General features: G+C 44.6%; 1 protein-coding gene across 1 annotated transcript in view; it reads left to right on the top strand.

The window, feature by feature from the left end:
• FH (fumarate hydratase) overlaps positions 1 to 15145 on the top strand; it is a 45591-nt gene that overhangs the window by 19739 nt on the left and 10707 nt on the right. Inside the window, exons 5-6 of the mRNA XM_084621804.1 lie at positions 2786 to 2968; positions 4114 to 4279. Coding sequence (XP_084477930.1) covers positions 2786 to 2968; positions 4114 to 4279 — 349 coding nt within the window. The remainder of the gene's footprint in view (positions 1 to 2785; positions 2969 to 4113; positions 4280 to 15145) is intronic.

Raw genomic sequence — 15145 nt, forward strand, 5'->3', positions numbered from 1 at the left:
CCCACCATTTTCTACTTCTGGGGGAATTCTCTACCACTGCACAATGTAGAATTTGCTCAGGATTAATGTTTGGTGCAGAATTGGTGCTGCAGAGCTGCTGGCTGCTGCTGGGGGCCACTGGACCCAGTAGAGCCCAGCTCACAATGCAGCAATGGGGGAGGCGCAAGTGGGCTGCGGTTCCCAGGTTTGCTGGTCCTGCTTAGTCACGTGGTGTAGCTGGGCCCTCTCCCTGTGTGGCAGCTGCTAAAGCCCATGAGCTGTGCCCTTCTGGGAGAGCCAGGAGCAACAGCTGGGAGTTGCGGGGGGCACCGCTTTCTGGAAGCGGAGACTGAGGGGGAGAGGGAGGCCTGCTGTGGGGAGGGCGTGACTCGAGCTGTTCCAGGGGCGGTTGAATCTTTATATCATGCCCCCCAGCTAACAGCAGGTACAGGACGTCTCTGCCCAGGGGAACAGTAATTAAACTGTGTGGTGCAGAGCATGTGGTTGGCCTCTGGAGGAGAGGAGGGTGCGGATGTCTGGGCCGGGGGGGTGGGGGTGTTCCCGTGCAGCCCCCTCCAGCACCCCCAAATACCTCTCCCAGTACATACATCCCTCCAGCACCCTCCAACTGTACCTCTTCCCCTCTCCCCCCCCCCCCCCCCCCCGGCAGTGCCCTCTATTTGGGAACCTGAAATATGGTAATCCTATAGGGGCAGGGCAAAAAAAAAATGACTAAAACAACAGCAGGGCAGAGTTTTCCCCCAGGATGTGCCCAGCTGGCATGTGTGACACACCCAGACTGAGGTGCCTGACAAAAGTATAACAGAGAAATGGAAACTGGGTTGTTGCAGAGGTTTCTTTAACTCTCTACTTCTGGGGGAATTTTTTTTGTTGTCCATATTGTTAGACATATTTGCTGATAGGTGTTTTGAAATTAATTACCAAAATAATTGTAACTGGTGTGGTTTATATTGTATTCTTTTGACAAAATATGCAAAATTCTGCAGAATTTTAAAATATTGTGAATTTTAAAATTTTTTGGCATAGAATTGCCCTAGGAGTAATATTCAAAGTTTGTGTCATACTTGATTTCAAGCAAGGATAAACTCTGTTGGGGCAAATGTTAGCTTGACTTGTCTACGCTTAGGGACCAACAGCAATGTGGTTACCTAGATTGCTAGCCACCAATGGCTCAGACAGGGCTAATCCCAAGTATAGATGATCTGAAGTGATATTCTCTTCGGTAACCCCAGTAGAGAAGGACTGGAAGAGAATGGAGAATAAATTATTCATATCCCTTAGGTCTAGGGTTGAGCTGCTGTACATGTTGCATCTTTTCTGTTGATTATAGATGTAGGGCTTGAACTTCCAGGGTTGTTAGATTTTGTGAGCTTTCACATGCAGCTATGCTTGAATAATGATTAACTGCAATCAGGTTGCTAGCTATTTTGCAGTTGCAGATTAAATAAACTCTCAAGTCTGTAGGTCAGTAATTTGATGTCACTCATGCTTTGTCCTAGCACTTTAGGTTAAATTCCATGGCCATGAAAAAGTTGGCCCTTTTTCAATTGGTGTGGTGGGTGTAGCTAAGATAACTCCTTTGAGAGTTAAATATAATAGTGTAATGGATTGACAAAAATATCAAAATGTTGCTGTCTTATGGCTTTTTTTTGTTTATAATATTTCTTTCTTACATTGCGGTTTGACAGCTGCTGCAGAGAGGAGTCTAACGGTAGACTTATAGCAGTCAACTGTATGTAGATATTATGGAGGTCCATTACATGGTCCTTTCTCTCCATTCATATATTTTGGAGCAATGAAATAATTTAACAATGTTGACATTTGGCATACAGTAGTTGACATCTGAGTTAGAAGCAGTGAAGGGAATGGGTCAGTTCATACCTCCGCTATTTTAGGCCATCTGCACACTGACATTGCTGCTTTGGTTACACTTTGTTTCCCATTTTGAAGGTTTTCTTAACAATTGTTGCAGCTAGAGACTTCTTTTAAATGAAAGCTGATACTTGGGAGAAAAGTTGAGTGGTGTGTCTGTTGTCTCTTCCCCCAATGAACTAGTTCTGCAAGTATACCCCGTGCTTTGGGACAGACTGTGTTGTCATAAGAATACAGATTATTTTTTTTTTAAAGTTACTGATAATTTTTAATCAGTTCATTGCACTTGTTACATCTTTTCTTCTGTACTAGTTTAAGCTACTACAGTAATTCTTTCCATTTCTCAATTAACTTATATTTGTGAACCATATTTAATAGCCACTTAATTAATTTTGCACTTGCTTTTTTTAAGAAGGAATGTCTTGGATGGTCTTGTGGCTAAGGCACAGGACTGAGATTTGGGAGGTCTGGGTTCTTTCTTGGCTTTGTCACAGGCTGACTTAAACACATCATTTAATTTCTCTGTGCCCCAGTTCCTCGTGTGTAATGAGGTTACTACTTTCTTACCTCATGGAGGTTTTGAAGGTAAATCCACTGAAGTGTAAATCTATTATATGAGCCACCCAGGTATTATAAAAAGAAAAGGAGTACTTGTCGCACCTTAGAGACTAACAAATTTATCTGAGCATAGGCTTTTGTGAGCTACAGCTCACTTCATCGGATGCATTCAATGAAGTGAGCTGTAGCTCACAAAAGCTTATGCTCAGATAAATTTTGTTAGTCTTTAAGGTGCCACAAGTCTTCCTTTTCTTTTTGTGAATACAGACTAACAAGGCTGCTACTCTGAAACCAGGTATTATAATGAACATTAGAGAAAAGCTTGTAAATAATCAGACTTGAACTTCCTTCACAGAGCTCAAATGATACGTTCCCAACAGCAATGCATATTGCTGCTGCACAAGAAGTTAATGAAGTGTTGTTACCCGGACTACAGAAGCTACAAGATGCACTTGAAGCAAAATCCAAAGAGTTTTCCCAAATCATAAAAATAGGGCGCACTCATACACAGGATGCTGTTCCACTTTCTCTTGGGCAGGTATAAAACACTAAGTAATATATAACTTTGTACAAAAATGTTATTCACTTGTTTGAAGCATTGTTGTAAATTAATGGAGGTAATTGTTAATTTTCATCATGGTACGTACAGGTGAAAAATTTGCTCAGCAGTTGAAGACAAAGTATTGAAGGTCAACAGAATCTTAGTTCACAATATTTTATTATAGGTTCATATTTACTGAAAGTTAATGCACAACATTTCTTGGGTGTTTTGCATGCAGGGCTTCAAGAATTTTCTTTGATCATTGTGTGTTCTTTTAACCAGTGGATTTAAAGAAAAGAAATCACTTTGAGTAGACTATATCAAGACTGCACAAGTAAATGTAAAATATATTTAAAATGATAAAAGTAGACTGTCATATGGGTATTACGTATGCTTCTCTTTCTTTTCAGCCAGATGACCAATATTATTGAAGGAGTTTGGTGGCTGGATAACTCATTAATGCAAATGTAACACGATCTGCAAAAATTCAAACTGAAAAAAAATAGTACAAATCTTTTTCTAATGTTTATGGTAGTAATAATAATGTTCAGAAAAGTGATTTTTTTTCAGTTGATGGTATCCCTTTATGGGAACAATGTCAAGCTAAAAATTGTGTTTGCAGTTATTTCTATTGCAGTAGCATCCAAAGGGTCCAGTCAGGTTTAGGCCTTATTCTGTAAATTCATAGAAAGACTGTTCCTATCCTGTATGCTTGCCCTTGCTGAAATAATTATTTAAACCTTTTTCAGTTAAACTGATTCAACTTTGTGTGGCAACAAGTCCTAAGACTCCCTGATCTTGTAATCCAAACCTGTGTGGAATATGCTGACTCATTGCACTCTCTGAGTTGATTACAGGATCAGGGCCCAAGATAAGCAACCTCCAAAAGGTGAAAGGAGAGGGAAAGAGACAGTCTCTATACAGATGTATGCTGGTTGGATCTCCACATTTAGGTGCAGAACTATTTCCAGTACAAGAGCAGTCTGTTAACTTAACCTACTCCGTTTCATAGTAAAATTAGATAGAGACTATTGCTTAGAAGTTATTTTTAAATAAAAGTGTTGTGATATTAAATTACAAAATACCAATTCTAGTCACTAATTCTTGGTTTTCTGTGTTTTGTTTTTTTTTCCCTTTCAAAGGAATTCAGTGCTTATGTGCAACAAATTAAATATGGTGTGGCTAGGATTAAATCAGCCATGCCAAGAGTCTATGAGCTGGCAGCTGGTGGCACTGCAGTTGGTACAGGATTAAATACCAGGATTGGTTTTGCTGAGAAGGTTGCTGCTAAAGTGTCTTCACTGACAGGTAAGGATGACACAAAAGAAGAGATTCTTCTTCAAGTGATTGCATATGTGCATTCCATTCTTGGTGTCTGTGCACCCAGCACATGGCTGTCAAAAACTTTTTCCCTCAGCAGTACCCATTAGGTGGCTCGAGTTCCCCCTTTTTGCTGTGTGCCACTGCATGCAGGTGTAGAGGGCAGAGCCAACACAGCCCTCCTCATTTTCTTCTTACGGCCCAGAATGGTCATCGGAACCCTCTTCAATAGCAGAACAGCGCGCGCGCTCTCTCTCGCGCTCTCTCAGCTTTTGTGAATAGTAGTGTACATCATATAGTTAATAAATTTTAGTGATTTTTTTTTTAAAAATTCAGATTGTTTTTGTTGTTTTTCCCCATTTGAGGATTTTTTTTTCTGCATATGGTACCCAGGTCACTAGGATTCAAGCCATGTGCTTCTTGCTTGAGGCCTGTGCCAGTGAGCGACCCTCACAATAGCTGCCTGAAGTGCTTGGGTGAAACACACGTTAAAGGCCAGTGCCCCATTTGCAAGGAGTTCTAGCCTAGAGTGAAGAAGGATAGGGAGGCTAGGCTGAAATTCCTGCCGATGGAGGCGGCACTCAGGCTACTGTCAGACCTGTCCCGATTTGACTCTGTTCTGAGTGCTGCAGCTTTGGTGAGAAGCATACTTCTAGCTTCAGTTGTATCCTGGCACCAATCTTTCACTCATACTGAGGAACAAATATGAGACTTCCAAAGAAGACCTGGTTGGGGCAAGGTCTTCACCGTCTAAGTCTACTAAGATGGGCAAGAAGGTGTTGAGTAGAGTGCACCTGAAACCTCCTCCAAATCGGTGCCTAGGTTGAGACAGTTGGCTCTGGTGCCTCCGAGAGCACTATAAAGCCTGGTGCCAGAGGTGGCACTGTCATCATCTTCCGTCCCTCAGGAGACTGTCTCAGTGCCGAATACCCTGGAGGCATTTGTGGCGGCAAAGAATCTGCTCTGCCTCTGAGTTCCAGTGTCACCATCATCCCAGGAGTTGGATCCCTCAGCACTGTTGTCCTATCTGGAACCAGTAGTTCAACCTTTGGTACTGCAGCTGCCTGCTTCCCGCACAGGTGGCCTTTTGGTACCATCCAAGGGGAAAGCCACAGTGACGACAGTGCTCCACTCATCACCAGGTTCTTGGCACCAGTCTCTGGCACTCACTGGATCAGCTCCTCTGTGATCAAAGGAAAAGAAGTCTTCGTCATTGGATTTGGAGGTGGGATTGTACGTCTCACAAACCAGAAGCAGGACCCCTGTTCTCCTCACAGATCCTCTCTCCCTCCTGAAGGCTCGCAGCGGTAAGCTGGAACTGCCATGAAAATGTGGCCAGGCCAGTGGGCTCACCCTGTATCAGTGGCCATCTTGGAACCCTTAGGGTTTTCCCCCACCTTCCCGATCTTCCCCTCACCGTGCATACTCAGTCCCCTCATCTAGAAGGACAGCGTCTGTGCACCAGGGAGCTCCATGTCTAGAGTCCAGTACCGAGCATCAAGAAGTCGTCATGGAGCCAGAGCAACAGCCTATAGAAAAGATTCTACCACCTCCAGTCTTGGCTTCCTCTTTGTCCTCTCCAGATAAAGCGTTTTTGTCAGGCAACTTCACCTCCTCCTGATGATTTTAAAGTTTATCAGGAGCTGTTGAAGAGCATGGCTGCAGATTTGGGTGTACAGGCTGAGGATGTCGGGGAGAGTCGTCACATTACCCAGTTGGCATTTTATCATCTGTTGGTCCCTCCAGGGCAGCTCTGCCAATTCATGAGGCAATGCTAAAGCCTATAAAGGCTCTATGGAAGATTCCATCTTCATTGCCTCCCACCTCAAAAAGGGAAGAAAGAAAATATTATGTACCCTCCCCAGGTTTTGAATACCTTTATACTCACTCACTAGTGGGCTCATTAGTTGTGACAGCAGCTAGTAAGAGCGAGCAACAAGGGCGCTAGTTTACCGTCCCCAAATCAAAAAATGCTAAAAGGCTGGACTTATTTGACGGGTTTTACGGCTGCATATTGGTAACCAATTGGCTCTGCTGGGATAGTATGTTTTTAATTTGAGGTTCCATGGAGAAGTTCAGAGAGCTGCTTCTAGAGAATGCCAGGCAGGAGTTCTCTTCCCTGGTCAATGAGGGCAGACTAGTTGCGAGAACATCACTCTGGGCAGAGCCAAATGCAGCAGACTCAGCAGCTAGAACCATGGCTTCCATGCTCACCATGGACATCATCCTGATTGTAGCTTTCTGGTCTTCCCTATGAAGTCCAAAATACAATTCAGGACTTACCATTTGATGGTCCTTTTCAATTTTTAGACCAGATGGACAGCAAGTTTCTTGAACTTAAGGACTCTAGTGTCCTTGGACTTGTACACACCTGCCCCAGTCAGAAAGCACTATTGGCCCCAGCAGATGCACCAATATTCTGGTCCACCTCCTCAACAGGAGTTGTCCAAAAAGAGGTCCAGGGGTTATAGGCATATGCATCCCCTTTCTGCTGCTTCAGCTCCAGTTCCAGGCCCTTCAAGACACCCAGGAAGTTCATAGCATTCATTTTAATGGGCTTGTCAAGGTTGCCATGCCAGTCTCTGTCTCTCCAGACCCAAACTCCCTCACCTTCACAAACCATCTGTCCCGCTTCCACAGTGCTTGGTCCCAAATTACTTCAGATTAGTGGGTTTTGAACTCTGTGGAGGGTAGAATACACTCTACAGTTTGCTTCTATCCCTCCCTCTCCCTCTTCCGAGACCATTCTCGTGAGGAGCCCCTCATTCATCTCTCCTTCAAAGTTGGAAGCCATAGAGCGGGTTCCACATGGTCTAAAAGGGAAGGGTTTGTAGTCTAGCTATTACATAATCCCAAAGGTGAAGGGGGCAGGGTGTCTCATACCAATCTTAGACTTGTGTCAACTCTGCAGGTTCTTGAAAAAGATACTGTTCCGCATGGTCAGCACAGCTTCTGTTGTTCCCTCTTTGGCCTGTGGAGAGTGGTATGATTCCTCAGCTTAAAGGATGCCTACTTCCATGTGTCAATCAAGCCCACAAGAGGTACCTCCAATGTCTGGTAATTCAAAATCATTACCAGTTCATTGTACTACTTTTTGGCCTGTCAGCAGCACCCATGGTGTTCACAAAAGTTATAGCAGTAGTAACTGCATTCCTCTGAAGATCAGAAGTTCACGTTGATCTCTACCTGGAGGACTGGCTTTTCGTGGGCTGGTCCAAACCGCAAGTATGTAGCAGTGTAACCCTGATTCAGTCAACATTCAATGCCTTGGGACTATTAATGTAGAAAAGTCCCCCTTCTCCCCAGTCCAGAGGATAGAGTTTATAGGGGCTGTACTGAATTCATGACAAGCAAGGGCCATTCTTCGAGACTCCAGGTTCCAGGCAACTTGATCATTTGTTATAGGTTTGAAGTTTCACCCATCAGAACAGCACGAAACTGTTTGAGACTTCTGGGACATGCGGCCTTTTGCACCTATAGTGTTTCAATATGCCAGACTGCACCGAAGAACTCTGCAGGGCTGGCTGGCATCAGTCTAGTCAGCAAACCACCATCAGTCAGCCTTCATGGTGAGGGTGCCATCCCATGTCCTCACCTCTCTAGATTGTTGGACAAATCCAGCTAACATATGTGTGTGCATTCTCTTTGCCTGCCTGCAACAGATGCTCACACTGGTGACAGATGAATCTGCTCTAGAGTAGGGAGCCCACGTGGGTTCTCTGCAGACACAGCTCCTCAAAAGATTTAACCTTACACATCAGTGTCAGAGAACTAAAAGCTGTCAGATGGGCATGCAAAGTGTTTATCACAGATCAGGATAGTAGCCTGGTAGGCCTCACAGACATGTGGTGAGTGTTCTACCTCCACTCTTCCAGGAGGCCACTCTACTCTAGGAGCCCTGTATTGCCAACTCAATAGATCTAGAAGCATTTTACCTGCTGGGGGTATGAAACAACCTAATGGACCAGCTGATCAGATCATTTACAAGTCACCACAAGTGGACTCTTCATCCAGATGTGGCCAGATACATCTCCCAGCAGTGGGGGTTTCAGTGCACCTACTGTTCTTGCTGTCAGTGGTGTCAGGAGGCATCACCCTTCACTTGAACTGGCTCTCACATGTACTGGTAAATTTGTTGCTTGTCCCCAGCTGCTGATACTTAGTACTTTGGTTGAGCTTTTTCACTAAAAGGCTCACAGTATAGGAATTAATAATTACTGCTGCCTCTTCCTTACATCAGCTGCTGCATCTCATGGTGGCTTTCCATCTGCCCTGTGCATGCTAAGCCTCTTCCAGATCTTACTGTTTGTTTGAGAACAAGAGAAGGCCTCCCTAGAATTAACATACAATCTGAAAAGTAACTAACTTGAATTGTTAAGAGGGAAAAATACACAGATTAAGGCTGAATTGTAAGAGTTTCTTTAAATTGGCAAAGTTGTCTGGGACGAACTGATAATGCCCACGCTTCATTACAATGTTAAGGTTGTGAATTTTAAGTACTCAAAAGGAAATGTAGAGTGGTTGTAAACACTTAAATATCTTACTCTTGTACATAATGCTGACCTTAGATGTGATGGTCTTGTTCTTTGGGTGTTTGCATGTGTGCGTGCCTCGTGCACGGTTGTCGGAGAGCTTTTTTCCCTCAGCAGTTCCTGTCAGGGTGATTCATGTGCCCTCTGTCACAATGTGCTACTGTGTGCTGGTATGAGAGGGTGGAACTGCCTCTGAACCACCTTAGTTTCTTCTTACCTCCACTGACGGTTGTTCGTAATTTCAGACTTTTTGTCATAAGCTTCCATCACTCCTTTGTCTGTATGCCCTGTTATTGTTAGGAAGTAGTTAGTTAAAGTTAAGTTAGTTTTAACTAGTTTTAGTGATAGATTTTAGTTTTACGTCTTTTAGACTAATTTTTCATTTTTCAGAACTGGGATCAGTACTGAAGTGATGCCACAGTCACCAGGTTATAAGACCCATTGTACATGCACTAAGCCTATGCCAGTGAGTAACCCACACCCAGCCTGTTTTGAAATGTTTGGGAGAATCCCACATAATTTACAAATGTTACTTTTGTAAGGGACTAACAGTATGTACGTATAGAGCTGCACTGCTGCAGCCCGTCTGGTGAAGACGCTCTATGCCTACAGGAGAGAGCTCTTCTGTTTTCATAAAAAAACCACCTCCATGAGCAGCATAGGTTATGTTGATGAGAGAAGCTCTGCCGCCGACATAAGTGTTCATATGCACGGTGCTATGTCAGTGTAACTTATGTCGCTCAGGGGTGGAATATTCACACCCTCTGAGCAACATATGTTATGCCAACATAGGCTAAGTCTACACAACAGACTAAGTCGTGCTCAAAGAAAGAGTGGTGTGGCTCAAATATTTCCTCATGGAGGCAGCACTTTGCCCCCCATCAGACTCGTCTCATGCAGAGTGCGCCCCAGATAAATCGGCCTCCATACGGTGCACACCAGGGATGTCTGCAGCCTCTTGGTACCATTCAGCAGTATTGCAGAGAAGTTTTAGACTCTCCTCAGGGTCGATATCTTGCTCATGAGTGTTGGTGCTGAAGCCTAGTAGAGGCAGAGACTTTGAGACAGTTGAGGGAGAGTCTCCTGCTGGAGCATTCTTCAGCTAAGAAGAAGGGGGCGCTGCATCTGGAGCCTGTGCCAGATTTGTCCAGCACATCCCCTGAAAGGTCTCTGAGACAGACCTCTTGGTCATTGCCGCTTCCAACCACCGTGAAAGCATGTGCAGCTACAAGAGACCTCCTTAGCCGGTCAGTACTGGTATCCCTGGTTGTGCAAGAGGGTTTGCACTCAGTCCCAATGTTTGTGGCACCTATCTCTCCACGTCAGGAACTCACTGTACAGTTACCTCCCAAACTTCTGCAAAGGCCAGTGCAGTCGAAAGGCAAGCCACCTTTGATATCTCTGGTACCACCGTCCCTGGGCCCCGGCTACCTCTCTCCAGTCCCAAATGGTTGTGCCCCACTGATGTTGGACATTTCAGATTCTTCCTCTTCAGATTCAGAGGTGGATTCATCTGCATCTCCATCACAGATTTGGGGACCACAGGTCATGCAACAGTCACAGCACTGGCCACCTCCTTTTAAGGAGGAATGGCCCGTTCAAGGCTGGGTCCCAGGCCCATATCAGTGGCCATTCCAGACACCACAGGACATCCCTCTAGGACCTCCCACAACTGTCTCATTCATTGTCTTCAAGACCGCTCAGGGGGCATTGGCACTGGGAGCATCATACTCCAGTAACCAGTACCAAGCAGCCAGAAGTCACTCCCCACTGCAAGTCATGGAGCAGCCACCATCTCAGAATCCTGTGACATCCTCTTCCTCATGGCCAGACAAGGCTGTTGAGGTGGCAGGCCATTCACCAGCCCCAAAGGACCACTGGGCTCATCAAAATCTATTGAAAATGGTGGCCTCTGTTCTTGATATTCCAGCAGAGGAGGTGCGTGAAAGTTTTAACTAGTTGGTGGACATTATGATATCAGCCAAAGTGACTGCCAATTACTGAAGCCATTATGGAGCTGGTCAAGGCACTGTGGCAGACAGCATCTTCCTTACCTCCCACAGCAAAGCAATTTGAAAGGAGGTAATCCGTCCCCTCAAAGGGATACAAGTATTTCTGTTCTCACCTTCAGCCAGGTTCTTTGGTGGTGGGTGGCGGCTGCTAATGAATGGGAAAGACAAGGACATCAAGCATAAGTACTGAAAGGCAAAGATGTGAAGAGAATAGACTTGTTTGGATGCAAACTTTATTCTATAGGGAGTCTAGAGCTCAGGACTGCAAACCAACAGGCACTCCTGAGCCACTGACTGCATTCTCTGAGAAAACAATACAACATTTAAAGACAAGCTACCAGAGGACTGTAGGCAGGACTTTGCCGTAATGGTAGTTGAAAACAAGCTGGTTGCCAGAATTCTCCAGAACAAGTAATAGGATAAGACAAGTAATAGGCTCCATAGCCTAAAAGATTCCAAGGTGGTGTTAAAATCTCATGGAACCTATACTCTAGCAACAAAGAGGAAGCAGTTTCATTCTCAACAGCCTTACAGTGCTCCTCCACCCTCTGTCTCAAGATCCACCAAGGAGAAAGGGCAGGGGTTATAGGAGACAACATCTGCTGCCCTTCTCTTCAGCATCAGTGGGCTCATCCTACCCAGCCACCTCACCCAAACAGACATTTTGATATGTTGGTCAAGGGCAGTGAACCAGTGACTCTAGTTCCATCTGTTTCCACCCTTTGTTTAAAAATAGTTTATCCCATTTCCTAAGTGCTTGGGCCCATGCAACATTGGATTGGTGGGTCTTAAGCACGATGGAACTGGGGTATGCCCTCCAGTTCACTTCTCCTTGTCGTTGTCCTCCTCCTCCCAACCTTTCCCATCTCTCTTCAGGAACCACTGTCATGAGATCATCCTTCACCAGGAGATTCGATTCACTTCTTCAGGCAAAGGGAAAGGCTTGTTCTCCCTCTGCTTCCTGATCCCTGAACAAAAGGTTGTCTTGGACCTATTTTAGATCTAAGAGATTTGAATGAATTCCTAAAGAAAATAAAATTCTGCATGGTCACTGTCAAGGTTCCTTCCCCACTCTGAACTCTAGGGTACAGATGTGGGAACCTGCATGAAAGACCCCCTAAACTTATTCTTACCAGCTTAGGTTAAAAACTTCCCCCAGGTACAAACTTTGCCTTGTACTTGAACCGTATGTTGCTTCCGCCAAGCATGTTAACAAAGAACAGGGAAAGAGCCCACTTGGAGACGTCTTTCCCCAAAATATCCCCCCAAGCCCTACACCCCCTTTCCTGGGGAAGGCTTGATAAAAATCCTCACCAATTTGTACAGGTGAACACAGACCCAAACCCTTTGATCTTAAGAACAATGAAAAATCAATCAGGTTCTTAAAAGAAGAATTTTAATTAAATAAAAGGTAAAAGAATCATCTCTGTAAAATCAGGATGGTAAATACCTTACAGGGTAATCAAATTCAAAACACAGAGAATCCCTCTAGGCAAAACCTTAAGTTACAAAAAGACACAAACAGGAATATACATTCCATCCACCACTGCGTATTTTACCAGCCATTAAACAAAAGGAAATCTAATGCATTTCTAGCTAGATTATTTACTAACTAACAGAAGTTCTGAGGCTGCATTCCTGATCTGTTCTCAGCAAAAGCATCACACAGACAGACACCCTTTGTCGTCCCCGTCCCCCCCCCCACCAAGCTTTGAAAGTATCTTGTCGTCTCATTGGTCATTTTGGTCAGGTGCTAGCGAGGTTATCGTAGCTTCTTAACCCTTTACAGGTGAAAGGGTTTTGCCTCTGGCCAAGAGGGATTTTATAACACTGTATACAGAAAGGTGGTTACCTTTCCCTTTATATTTGACAGTCACCCTAGCCTCGATTTATTCCCTCCCTGGAACAGGGACTGGTATGCTGCCCTCGACTTAGAGGATGCTTACTTTCATGTCACAGGTTTCAAAGTAGCAGCCATGTTAGTCTGTATTCGCAAAAAGAAAAGGAGTACTTGTGGCACCTTAGAGACTAACATTTATTTGAGCATAAGCTTTCGTGAGCTACAGCTCACTTCATCGGATCCTAATAAATGGGGACAAGTCAATTCTAAAACCAGTTGAGAGAATGGAGTTTTTTGGAATGGTCTTAGACTCCACAAAGGCCCCAAGGCCTTGCTACCACAATCTAGGTTTGAAGTGCTTACAGGGTTTGGTGCTATGACTGAAGTGTATCCTCTCACCATGGTGCACAGCTGCCTCACACTTCTAGGTCACATGGCAAGCGTATACCTATGTGATTCAACATGTCAAGCTGCATCTTAGAAAGATGCAGGCATCAGTGTATGCCGCAAGTTGTTGTCATTTGGAGAAGGTGGTTCGAGTACCAGTGTCAGTTTTGTCATCTCTGGATTGGTGGGTGGACGCTCTGAAAGTCTATGGAGTTCTCTTTATCCCCCTCATTACCAACCCTCACTTTGATACAAACATGTCAACCCTGGGTTGGGGAGTTCATTTGGGGTCCCTGCAGACTCAGTCTCTTGTCATCTCAGGATCTAATGACTCATATAAATGTCAGGGAGTTAAGAGCTGTGTGACTAGCCTGTTCAGCTTTCTTCCTTTATATAGTAGGAAAGAAGTTGTTCATTCTGACAACTCTGCAACTGTGCTTTGTAAACGGACAGGGAGGAGCATGGTTGACCCAGCTATGCTAGGAGGCAATTCGCTTCTGGAACTTTTGCATAACCAATTCAATTAATCTCAGTCCTGCTTACTTTCCAGGGAAACAGAACACTTTGGGAAATCAACTGAGTAGGACCTTCTCCGATCACCACAAGTTGTCTTTATGCTTGTACATTACCAAATCCATCTTCCAGCTCTGGGGGACTCCCTACGTGGATCTGTTTGCAACAGAGTCCAACAGAAAATGCCGTTGGTTTTGTTCTGAGGGAGGTCTTAGCCCAGGCATATGGACACATGCTTTTCTGATACCCTGGAATGACCCCCTCCCGTCTGCCTTTCCTCTGATTCACTTGCTGCCCAGAGTCTTGTTCAAAGTCAAACAAGACCACGCTCATCTCATCCTCATAGCATCAGTATGGGCTTGACAGCACTGGTACTGAACCCTGCTGATCTTGCCAATCAAGCCTCTGCTGCCTTTCCTGTTGGATCCAGATGTGATTTCTCAGAACCACGGCCGCCTGTTCTATGAGACTTATACCTAATGGTTTGGATGCTTCATGGTAAAAGCCTTTGGAGAGATCCTATTCTAAAGATGTCCAGGAAATGCTTCTGAATAGTAGAAAACCCTCAATTTGGAGCATTTAACTGGCTAAATGGAAAAACCTCTCCATTTGGTCCTGTCAGACAGGCATATCACCAGAGCATGCACCTCTGAACCTCATACTGGACTATCTTCTGTACCTAAAATGTCAGAGTTCAGCAGTTAGCTGCCAAAAGTACTTTTACAGAGTTATCTTAGCTGTCCATACCTCAGGGAATAGTAGATCCTTTTTCTCCAACCCCATTGTTGATAGATTCCTAAAGGGCTTGGATCAGATAGGATCTTGCACATGGGAGTACAGTCCATCCTTGGGATCTGAACTTGGTCCTAACAAAGTTAATGGGACCACCATTTGAATCCTTTGCAACTTGCTCTCTGCTCCACCTTTCTATGAAGGTAGCATTTTTAGTTGCCATTACTCAGCCAGAAGGGTGAACAAGTTGAGATTCCTATTGTCAGAAATTCCCAATACAGTGTTCCATAAGGATAAGTTTATCTTCTCCCTCACCCAAAACTTCTCACAAAGGTAGTCTCTAATTTTCACATTAACCAGGCAATCTGTTTACTGACATCCCATGAGCATAGAGATGAAGAGGTGCTTCATTTATTAGATGTGAGAAGGGCTTTAGTTTTCTACCAGGAGTGTACTAAGTCCTTTAGATCCTGCACACAGTTGTTTTGTTGTGGTTGCGGACAGAGATAAGGGCTGACCAGTTCCCACTCAGAGAATTTCATCTTGGATCTCTTTGTGCATTTGTTTATGCTACCAGTTGGCTGATATAGACCCACCAGCTAGAGTATTGGTGTATTCTGCTGGAGCACAAGCAACTTTGGCAGCTTTCTTGGCGCAAGTGCTGATCATAGAAATTTGTAAAACAGCAGCTTGGTCATCAGTCCACACTTCTGCTTCTCATTATGCCATTTCCTTTCAGTTCAGGGATGGTGCCAGTTTCAGACAGGTTGTCCTGCAATCACTGTGCAGGTAGACTGCAAGTCTATCTCCATGTTTGACTGCCTGAGAGTCACCTGCA

Source organism: Lepidochelys olivacea, assembly GCF_965140295.1.
Source record: "Lepidochelys olivacea isolate rLepOli2 genome assembly, chromosome: 2".
NCBI classification, from domain to species: Eukaryota; Metazoa; Chordata; order Testudines; family Cheloniidae; genus Lepidochelys; species Lepidochelys olivacea.